This window comes from Nothoprocta perdicaria, unplaced genomic scaffold, assembly GCF_003342845.1.
Source record: "Nothoprocta perdicaria isolate Ctin4 unplaced genomic scaffold, notPer1 scaffold_451, whole genome shotgun sequence".
Classification (NCBI taxonomy): Eukaryota; Metazoa; Chordata; class Aves; order Tinamiformes; family Tinamidae; genus Nothoprocta; species Nothoprocta perdicaria.
In genome coordinates this window covers 32,766-43,733 of record NW_020455701.1, presented here as the reverse complement: position 1 = coordinate 43,733, position 10,968 = coordinate 32,766, and the positions used below count along the sequence as shown (strand labels likewise).

At 62.6% G+C, this 10,968-nt stretch overlaps 1 protein-coding gene across 1 annotated transcript; it reads left to right on the top strand.

Annotated features, from left to right (window-relative positions):
- Positions 1-1,753: 1,753 nt before the first annotated feature.
- On the top strand, positions 1,754-9,845 carry RNF115 (ring finger protein 115). Its single transcript, XM_026046651.1, has 10 exons — positions 1,754-1,799; positions 1,985-2,034; positions 2,844-2,902; positions 4,138-4,189; positions 5,645-5,856; positions 6,286-6,357; positions 6,564-6,636; positions 7,410-7,503; positions 8,971-9,086; positions 9,267-9,845. The coding sequence occupies exons 1-10, from the start codon at positions 1,754-1,756 to the stop codon at positions 9,396-9,398; spliced, it is 906 nt and encodes a 301-aa protein (XP_025902436.1). The 3' UTR covers positions 9,399-9,845.
- Positions 9,846-10,968: the final 1,123 nt, after the last annotated feature.

The window sequence follows — 10,968 nt, the reverse complement described above, 5'->3', positions numbered from 1 at the left end:
GTTCATGGAGGGCAGGACGTGTCCATATCCCCCGACTCCGTCCGCCCGGCCCGGCAGCCTTTCCCTGTGTCCCTGCCGGAGCGACGCGGCCGAGCTCGGCTCCCGCCTGCTCGCTGCTCCGGCCGCAACGACGGCAGCCGCGGGCCGGGCGAAGGCTCCGGGACGCCCCGGGATGCGGACAAGCCCTGCGGAAGGGCCGARCGCTTCGTGCAGCCCCTCGGTGCCGCCTCCGGGCTGACGGGAGCCCCGGGCTTGGCGGGAGCCCGACCTGCTTGGCGGGTCCCGGCCACGCGGCTGCGCCTGGCCTAACGTGGAGGGGCCCGCGGGGAAGGGCCAGGCAGGACATTGGGCTCCTGCAGCAGCCTGGGTGCTGCGCTGGGCCCGAGCCCCTCGTCGCATTCCCGTCCCCGCGGTGCCGCCTCGCCCGCGGGCGCTGCTCGCGTCTCCCAGCCTCGTTGCGCGCCCGGGCGCCGCCGCAGCAGCCGACGAGTCCTTGACGGTGCCGTGCGGCCGGGCCGCGTGCTCGATGGCCCCATGCGCAGAGCGGCACCACCGGTGACGGAGCCGTTAATATTTATAGCGGCGGGCGCCTCTGCCCGTGACACGGGCCCTGTCCCTGCTCCGGAGGAAGCAGCTCCGAGGCCGGGCCTTGGGGCAGGTGGGAGCTGCGGGCGCGAGCGACGTCGTCCTGCGGCGCCCGTCGCAGGGATGGCAGCGGCGGCTTCGCTCTCCCCTAGCGGAACACACAACCCCCCTCGTGCGTAAAACTACCTGCCCGTGACATTTGAGCCTTGCATYTGTGCCCGGCGCCAAGGGACGAGGCTCAGGTAAAAGGCAATGGAAAATGAGGGCGTGCGGAGCAGCCCTCCCTCTTCCAGGAAGCTGGGGAGGCCGTTAGGTTCAAACATCCCAACGCTCCCCAAATTTCCGTGATGCTTCTGRGGGCGCGTGCGGTTCTGGCCGCTCGGCACGCTCTGCCACAGCTTTCCCTGGCACTGCGGAGCCTCTGGCTGCTTYGGGATCATCCGGCTGCCTCCTGCCTGCCCTGCGGCCCTGGTGAGCGGGATGCAGCGGCATCCTGCCGAGGGTCCCGCTTGCCCGAGGGTCCGGCCGCTCCCGGGATTTCGGTTTATCTTCCATTTGGACGATGCGGACGGCCAGCCCGAGGTGAAGCCGGAGGGATGGGATGGCAGGAGGGAAGCCTTTCCCTTGGCACTGTGGGACGCGACACCCTGGGCTCCCGGCACCCGGGGCTGGCGGTTCCCAGGACGCGGCGCCCAACAAGCCCGGAGCAGGGATAGAGCTGTCAGGGACAGCACCATGGGACCCTCGGAAAAGCCGGGATGTGACGGCGGGGGCTCTGGCCCCCGGCTCCCGTCCCATTCCGCGGCACCGCTCGGTGCCTCCTCACGGCCCTTCATCCCACAGGCTGCTTTTATCTCCGTTCAAGCTCTGACTCCGTAGTCGAGCTTTCGGGCAGGACACTGGTAATTTCCGTGCGGATTATAACATAAAAAAGGCTCCAAAAGCTTCCAGAAGCGGCCGGCGAAGCCCCAGCGCGGCAGCCTCTTGCTGTCTGTCACCGGCGGTGCCAACATTCCCGTCTGCGGAAGGACGAGAGCTGGGGTGCAGTTTAACCCCATGGGCTCAGCCCATCCCGGCACCCCCTTGGCCGGCGGCTCCGCTGGGATTTTGCCGCCGTGTCCCTGCAGCTCCGGCGGCCTGGGAGGGCAGCGCATTCCTGCTCACCGGCATGCTGCCGGATTGGGAAGGACTTTCTTATGGGCCGGGATTGCGGGGTGAGCTCTTGTGTCCCGGGAGCTGCGTTTCCCACCCAGGCTGTTCAAACGCTCCCGCTGGGCGCTGCGTGGGAGCCYGGGAATCCCTTCCCGGCTCTGCCTCTGCCCAAAGCCTCAGCCTCAACATACTAATTCACCATTCCTGTACGCATTTGCCATCTCCATTTGTTCCTTTTTTTTCCCAGTGTGTGCTATCCCTAGAGCCGGCATTCCAACTAAAACGAGGGGGATCGTGGTACCCTCTGAACTAGGTTTGCTCCCTTGCCGGGGATAATCTGCACTCCCAAAAGCCCCGGTGAGATGGGAAGAGCTTCCCACTCTTCCCAAAATTCTGGGGTGAAAATCCCTGCTGGGAATGAGCTGCTCCCTGCCCTGGTGCACAGCCGGAGGGCGGATCCGGAGGGAGTCCTCGGGGTTGGGCCGTGCCTTGTCCTAAACTGAAGCAGATCCGTGAATCTGGAGGCCGCCGAGGGGCAGAGCAGGTGCCGGTGCCCATAACGGCTGCCTGGCTCTCCTGGGCTCTTCCTGCTCATGGAAGTGCCTGGAGGAGGGGGAAAAGCCCCTGGGATGTCCCCTGCTGCTGACGGCACCGTCCGTGTGGGCTGCGGTGCGGCGTGAGGTCCCAGCATGGAGCCAGCGGCACCGACCCTGTGGATCCAGCCGGACCCAGCCTCCTCTCGCTGCTCTGGGCTCCTACCTTGGGCAGGGGACAGAGCCAACCGGGAGCGGGTGGCACCGCGCGGGCTCCTCGACACCCTGCCCGGGGCAGGGGAGGGCGGCAAGGAGCCCTTATCCTTCCCTTGGGGCCGCCGCTCACCGTGCGGGACGTCGGTAACGGCCTTTTTCTGCTCCGGAATCGTCACTTGTGGCTGTTTGTACCTGCCGGCACCACAGGGCTTCCAGGTCCCCCAATAAAACCAAAATCCCGGATGCCTTTGCAGATTGGGGAAGCCCAGGATCCGCGTTAGGTCCTTGTGCTCCGTGTCCATGCGCTGCCCCTTCCCTGGATTTGCAAGCTAACGCCGCCTCGCTCTCTCTCCACAGGAATACACTTGTCCCAGGTGCGAGTCCGGCTTTATCGAAGAAGTCACGGAYGATTCCAGGTAAGGGACGGGCCACGCGTCGCTCGTCTTAGCGCACACGGAGGTCCCAGGCGCTGCCGACGCCGAGGACAAAACGGGGAGCAAAGATGGGAAGGAAAAGCTCGTCTCMAAACGCCGCGTGCCGCATGGAACTGAAATACAGGAGCCCCTGTTTCGTGCTGGAGTCACCTGAGGGGCTGAGGGAGGGTTTTTGGTACGAGGGGAGTTTTAAATTGAAGCAGAACAGGGTCCCATGGACAAAACCTCTTACGGGGTTTTGAGGTCTCCTTGTTTGCTCCAATAGAGCAAAAATCACTATTATTTTTAGGAATCAAGCTTAAATTTCAGTGAGTTAACCTTGTTTTTCACCCGTGTCGAGCCACAAGGCTCTCCTGCCCGGCGCTCAGATGGTGCCTTTGAGGAGGTGCCTTTCCTGAGGCCGCGTGAGCGGTACGAGGCGCCCTGCGGGACACGCTGCCATCCYRAGGGCTGCCTGCCCAGTGCCCTGTATCCCAAATTCTACCTGTTCTCTATCCCAAATCCTGCCTGCCCGSTGCCCTGTATCCCAAATTCTACCTGCCCTCTATCCCAAATGCTGTCTGCCCGGTGCCCTGTATCCCAAATSCTGCCTGCCCAGTGCCCTGTATCCCAAATCCTGCCTGCCCAGTGCCCTGTATCCCAAATGCTGCCTGCCCAGTGCCCTGTATCCCRAGGGCTGCCTGCCCAGTGCTCTATTTACTGTGTTCAGCCTTGAATAACTGCTGAGCAAAGCGCTCGGTTTGGGTTGGGGTCAGGCAAAGGCGAAAGGGCGACGGCGGTTCCGTGATCCTTGGCGATCTGGGAATTCCCGCTGCAGGAATCGGGCCTGTTGCCACTGGAGCCGTGATRTCATGGCACATACTGTCCTTCCCTTAAATGTAGGTGTGAACCTGTCACCTAGGGCAGGAGGGATCCTTCGGAGCACCTAACACCATTCCCACTCATGGAGCCCTTTAGCTTCAGCATTCCTTTTCCTGTCCCTAGGAAGCAGCTCCGCGGGTTCCCACGGAGCGCCAGGGAATCCCGCATCCGGGACACGTTCACCCTGACCCCTGCCCTTCCCTGCGCCTGGCTCCGGGCGTTGATACAGGGTTGCTCCCGCCACGGGGATGCTCCGCTTCCCGCGCGGGAGCTGCCGCTTCCCGCGCGGGAGCTGCCGCGTCCCTGCGCCGGTGCCCGCGGCCCCGAGCCGCTCTCACCCGCCTCTTCCTCCGCAGCTTCCTGGATGGCAGCGGCTTGGACGACAGCCCGTCCACGCAGTTCGCAGAGGTGAGTGGGGCCCCGTTTTGCTCCGAGCCCCGCGCGYGGCGGCAGCTCCCCTGGCGCAAGGGCCCGTCCCGAGAGACCCCAGGAACCTGCTGGGTTGTTTTGAAGGGGCCGTTGGCATCGTCAGGAGACCCGAGAGCAGCCAGGGATCTGCTCTTTGAGCAGGAGAAAAAGGATTTTCGCGAGTAGATAAAGTACTCGGAGCTGCTGGGGGCCCAACTAACAGAAACTCCTTCGCAGCGCTGCTGCGGATCCGGATCCCTCCTGCTYGCTTCCACATTCTGGTGTTTGTGGCCGATTTGCCTCTCCTCACGGGGCTCCGTTTGTCTCCTGTTGCTTTTCTGCCGCTGCTCCCGGCGCGGTGTCCCCGGAATGCCGGCGTCGCAGCCAGGTGGGGCGACCCCTCCGCGGGGCCCCCGTGTCAGTCTGCAGAGAGCTCGCGCTGTGCGAGTGTAAATGGCATTTTGGATTAATAATGAACGAAGCTCTCGGGCCGGCAGAGCTGCGTCTTCATCAYGAGCAGCAGCGAGCGAGCGCAGCCCTCGTCTGCGGGGTGTCGATTCGGAGAGCGGCCGTGAACGGGGCTGCTGCCCTCCCTGCCGTGCCCGGCTGGCACCGCGAGACGCTTCCAAAGAGGCCGAGTTGGTGGGCAATGGAAATGCGGCCGCTCCTGCTGTGGTGAAGAGCGGCTGAGAAGGGAACAGCGCTCGGGTTTAGTTCCTGCCGCAAAGCCAAGGGCTCTGCTCGAGCCGCCGCCTTCGAGGGAGTGCGAGTGGGTCGGGGCGAGTGGCGCTTGGCTCCCTCGCGGCGCCCCGGCGCTTTCTCGTCTGATGCTCCCTGTTTTATTACAGCCTGCAATTTTTTTTATCCCAAACCCATAAATCTTGGGTGCCCTCCCCTTAGCAGAGCATCAGCTGTGATTTTAATCCCTGGATAGTCTCACTTGTGGGAGAAAGGCCTCCACATGGGCTGAAACCAAAGGGGGCTGCGCGTGCGGGGCCGGAGGGTGCTCGGCTCCGAGCTGCGGCTCGAGGACGGGCACATCCTGCCCTGCCATGAGCTGGAGACGGAGCAGAGCCCTGGGGACGGGCTCAGATCCAGGGTTATCCCCCCAAACCTCAGCCCTTTGGGGAAGGCAGCCCCTCGTAATGCCGGGGGTGGCTCGGCAAAATCCCCGTCCTGTTGGCATTGCGCGTGGCAGAAAGGCGTCAGCATGTTGGTCTTCCAGGGGGCRGGACAGCTGATTAATTAGGGCGATAATTAAGCGTATTTGCCAGACTCCTTTTCTGGGAGCCATGGCAACCCTCTGGCTTTGCTCAGTTGCTTTTGTCACGATGGACTTTGTTTCCGCCGGCCGGGTCTGCGCGGCGGCTCCGAGCGCCCGCGGGGCGGCCGACCCAGCGCCGTGACGGAGCCACCCGCTTGGTAACAGAGCCGTGTGTGCTTTTGTCTCCCCAGCTTTGGGACCATTTGGACCACACGATGTTCTTCCCGGACTTCCGACCCTTCCTGAGTAGCAAYTCACTGGATCAGGACAGCAGAGACAACGAGAGGGGCCACCAAGCACACGCCGACCTGTGGGGCCCGAGCCGGCCGCCGCGACTGCCCATGACGAGGAGGTACCGGTCCCGGGGCAGCTCGCGCCCCGACAGGTCTCCTGCTATCGAAGGGTGAGTGGTGGATGTCCTCTGGAAGAGCCTCTTTCCCTCTTCCTTAAGAAACGTGTAATCCCCAGGGAAACAGGGCAGACCTGGGGCCCTTGCGCTGGGGGTGGGGGGCTCCCAGCACCGCTGAAACGTGGGTTTTCGCGCCCAAATCTCTGCCCCTTGTCCCTRTGGGCACCGACCAGGCTGGGTAGGAGCCGCGTGGTGGGAGAGGTGGCTGCAGCAGCGCACGGAGACAAGTCGATGCCTGGGAAACTCAGTCCCTGTGCGGGCCCTCCCACGCTCTCCGAAGAGCRTCCGCGGTTCCTGCGTGCATCTGAGCCGCGCAGCGGCGTTTCGGGGCAGGAGCAGCCCCTTCTTGCCAGACAGTTACTGCTGCYGCCCGCTGCTTTGCTCAGCTCGTTCCTTCTCTCTTTCCTTTCCTCCCCCCTTCAGGATAATACAACAGATCTTTGCAGGCTTTTTTGCGAACTCAGCGATTCCTGGCTCCCAGCACCCTTTTTCCTGGTGAGTAGCAAGCCTGGCTGCCTTGCAGCTTTGCTCGTGGCGCTCCTCAAGCCCAGCGAGCAGCACTTGTCTGGCACCCGGCAGCCCTGTGTCCCCAGGTCACCGGTTCCCCTGCTGGCCAGGGGTTTCTCTGGGCGCATCACGTGAACCTCGGCGCYGGTTTGGTGTCCATAAATAATTCCTTGACCTGCTGCTCCCGCCTGCAGGAGTGGGATGCTGCACTCGAATCCCGGGGACTATGCGTGGGGACAGAGCGGCCTCGATGCCATTGTYACCCAGGTAAGACCCATGCGTGCCCGGCTGGAGGGAAACCCGAGCCCCTGGTCTCTGGTTTTCACCGGTGCCTCTTGCGTCTCCTTCTCTTGGGCTCCTGACCCGCCAGCCCCACTGCTGGAGAAGGGCTCTTGGTCTCAGATGAGGGCTGGAGAAGCTCATTGGCCTCCTGCTCGGCAGCTGCTTGTGCCCTCCTCAGAGGAGGAGGCTGAGGCCTSGGACTTGGACCTGAGCTTAGTCTGCCTCTTTGCCAACCTAAATGTGGYGCAGGGGTGGCAGGCGCCTTGCAACAGGCCCAGCAGCTGCTGGGCATGAAAATGCTGTGTGTCAGGCCTGGATCTCCCACCAAAGCCAGCAGTTTGGAGCCATTTCCCCCTGTGGCTTGGGGAGGATGAAGAGCTGAGTCCTCTGCTCCCCTTGGAGCTCGGCCACGGCGCCCAGCAGGAGCAGCYGCGCGCTGACAGCCCACTTTAATGTGGCCTTCCAACAAGTGACGCTCCCACGAGTGCTTCTCCGACCGTTCCCTGACCATCCACGGTCTCACAGCGCATCCACTGCCTCCCTTTGGCTTCCCTATCCTGCAGCACTAAACGAACCCACTCCCACGTGTCCATCGTTGCCCTTCCCTTTGGCTTGGCGGCACCAACGCYGTGCCGAGCCGCTCCTGCCCTGCTCTTGCAGGCCGTGGTGCTCCGTGTTTGTGCTGGGGACRCTCTGCACCTGCTCGCTGTGTCGGGGCTCCCAACCACAGCGTGTTTTTCTTTTTTCATTCTTTCCAGCTCTTGGGACAGTTGGAAAACACAGGACCGCCCCCAGCTGACAAAGAGAAAATCTCATCTCTCCCCACAGTGACAGTAACTCAGGAACAAGTCGGTAGGTACAATTCAGTATCCTCTGCTGCTCTGTGCCCCGTGCCTACCTCGTGTCTCCAGAGGCTTTGATGCACAGCGGGCCAGGGCAGGGCTGGGAAGTGCTGTTCCTAGGACCTGAGAGCTCCCTGTTCCCTCGGCCAAGGATCAGGCTCTTTGCTGGATCGCTGTGCGTCCCTGGCGCCTGCTTGAGCTGGGGGGGTAGAGGGCAGCACTGCTCCGTCCTCGGCAGTCACTGGCCACACTCAGCAATGGAAATAGGCAGGATTTTCAGCTCCAAAGAGCCTCAGCTTTCCTCCTGCTGTCGTCCCTGGTGTTCAGTTCTTGGCCCCTCACCCCAGAGCTCTGCCAACGCAGCCCGTCAGGAGCTGAAAGCAAAAACCTCCGCTGTGCAGAGCTTGTTTGTGCAGGCTCGRAGCGCTGCGCAGACCAAAGCCATGACTGACTGCTTGGCCTTTTCTGAAAGCTCCTGTTCATTCTGTTGTTCATGGTCTCGTTAACGTTGGGCTCTGCGTGTTGCTTTCCTCCCTTTCAGGCTGGCTCGCGGTAGGGCTGGGAGATCAGGCTCTGATCATATTCCTGCTGAATTAGCCCCGAAATGTCATGTGGAGATCACAGGTTCCTGTAATGCAGCCTGCAGGAAACCTGTGGGGCTTTTGTAGCGTTTATGGTTTTGCAATTAGCTCCTCCAGATGATGTCTCTGCCTGTGTTTGCAGAAGGCTGCCTCTGAAGGCTGCTCAAAGCATCCCTTCCCCTCGGAGCCGTGCTATTCCTGGAAACTAAAATGCTCCATTAGGACACTGTTTGATTAGAAAGGCTGTTTCCATGACAGATATTTCTGTCTGGCTCRTTTTATACACGCCTGTCTCTTGCCTGGGAAGCCAAGCAGCGCCCGTGTTTCCATGCGGGAATGCTGGAGCGGCCGCGGGGCCGGCGCGGCTCGGCCGGCTGCGGCACCGCCGGGTGTCCCCGCTCCTCGGGGCGCTTCGGGGCAGCGTCACCCCGGCCCGGGGCTGGTTCCAGGCAGGGACCCTGCGTTTTGCCGTCCCTGCCGCGTCGCTCGCAGCCGCGCGGGGCCTTGGCAGACGTGGCGACCGTCACACGCTGCTCTGCTCGGGGATCCTCCGGAACGGAGGCGGGAGAGGCCCCCGGCTGCCGGTCCCGCGGGACGGGACTTGGTGCTGCCTCCTTCCCTCCCGCTGGCGGTGACTGTGCTGTGCCCTGGGGGGTGAGAACTGCCCCCTCGCCCTCCTCTCTTGCCAGGAAGGAGTAGGAATGTCCTCCCTGCCCGCTGCTGCCAGTGTCCCCAAGCAAAGCCAGCCGCGTGCGTCCCTGTCCCTGTCCTGCTGCTGCCCTTGTCCGGGCCAGCGGAGAGCGGCACGAGCCTCCCCTGCGCCCGAAAAACCTGGGCTTTGGATTCCCAAGTGTGTGGGGGCTGCTCAGCGTGCCCTGGCTCTGCGTGTCTTGCAGATACGGGTCTGGAGTGCCCGGTGTGCAAGGAGGACTACACGGTGGCGGAGCAGGTCCGGCAGCTGCCCTGCAACCACTTCTTCCACAGCAGCTGCATCGTGCCCTGGCTGGAGCTGGTAGGAGCCTCCGTGCTGGGGCTGAGCCCCGYGGGCGCCGCCGGCTGCGAGCGGAGCCCGAATCCCCACGGGAAAACGGTCCCGGGGAGGGCGGGAAGCAGCTCGGGCGCCGCGGCGGGCGCCGGCGTCCCGRGGGAAGGCGGCCGCCGGCGCCGGCCTGAGCCCGCGCTCCCCTTGCAGCACGACACGTGTCCCGTGTGCCGCAAGAGCCTGAACGGCGAGGACTCGACCCGGCAGCCGCAGAGCCCCGAGGCCGCAGCCAGCAACAGCTTCAGCAGCGACAGCCACCTACACGACCGATGGACTTTCTGATGCCGTGGGGCTGCCGGCGCCCCGGCCGCGCCGTTCTTACCACAGATGTACATTGTGTTATAACTCAGACACCGAGAGTAGCAGGAAATAGAGGGCAGGGGAGGGAATCCACCCCCGTGGTATTACTGCAATGAGTGCTGTCTTCTTCCTGAAACTTTAAACTAGCATCTCCGAATCGCGTCTCCATCGGAATCGCCTCTGTAGTCCTAAATTCAGAGTCTTTGAGTGATTTGACTTGATTTTATACTTGTGAAACCTTTCCGCAGGCAGGGCCCCTGTGGAGGGGCCAAGGAGGGCAGGGAGCTCCATGGGCCCGGCCCGCGCTCCGTGTCCCCGCCACGGAAAGGTGGCAAAGGTGGGAAACGCCTCCGTGTTCGGGGCTTCCCTCCGGCCACAGGGGGCAYGGAAACAAGACGAGTTTTGTCTCTTGTCCCCTGGCCCCTTTCCGTGCCCCTCGGCCCGCAGGGGTGGATCTGAGTCCGGGAGTGTTGGTTTTTCCCCTCTTTTTTGAGTTCCAGTAAAAGCGTTTAGGAAAGAGGGCTGGAGGTTTTCCCTGGGGAAAGGCAGAGCTGGAGCCGGCGGGATGGGGTGCTGGTGATGAGCGGGCGGGCATTGAGCGCGCGGGGTCGGCGCGCGCCCGGCTCCGCGGGGACCAGGAGTGCACAAGCAGGGCGTTCGTCTCGGCAACTTCTCCTTTTTTTATTACTATTTTCATTTTTCTTTCTTTTCCTCTTTTTACTCTGGCCCTTCTCCACGTGCCTGTGTCCCCAGGTCTGTGCAAACCTGTCCCCCCTCCCCAGTGAGTCGTGTAGGACCCTCAGCTGGCTTGTATCATATGGACCACATTAAAGGCATCCTTCAGGAAAACGGACCTAGCTGCGTACCCGTTTTAATGCCTGGTTCTTCAGCGTTTAATCCACCCACAAAAAGAAAACCCTCTTAATTCTCTTAGTCTGGTAGCTTGAGGAGAATCTCTTTATTTTTGCAGAGTTTTTTAGGTTTGTTTTTATTTTCTCGCCTTCTGCAGCCCTTGCTCCCCGGTGGGCTCCGTGTTCCCGCTGTCCCGGCCGTGTCCGTGCCGGCGGCCTTGCTGCGCTGCCCGCGCTCCGCTTACGTGCCTGTTTGGTTGCTGTTCAGTCAAATAAAGGCCTTTGTACGGAAGAGGAGGCGTCCGGAAGGTCGCTGGGGCTGGAAGAGGGGCCTGGGGAGCCCGGGCTGCTCCTGTGGGACCGGCTGGGGGGAAAGAAGCCCCTGGGGCTGCTGCCGAGGGGCTTTTCCGCAAGGAAAAGTCTCCCTTGGTTGGTGGAGTCGGCGCTCAAGTCCTGACGTGGACACGTCTGCCTGGATCCCTCCATGTTGCGGGTCCAGGAGCATATCCAGAGGGGCTGCATCCCTATGGACACGTCTGCCTGGATCCCTCCCCTCTCTGGGTGAAGGATCTAGAGGGGCCACATCCCTATGGACATGGGACACGGGCTGCCTGGACGCCTCCATGCTTTGGATCCAGGAGTGCAGCCAGAGGGACCGTGTGCCCATGGATATGTCTGCCTGGTCCCTGCATGCCGTGGAT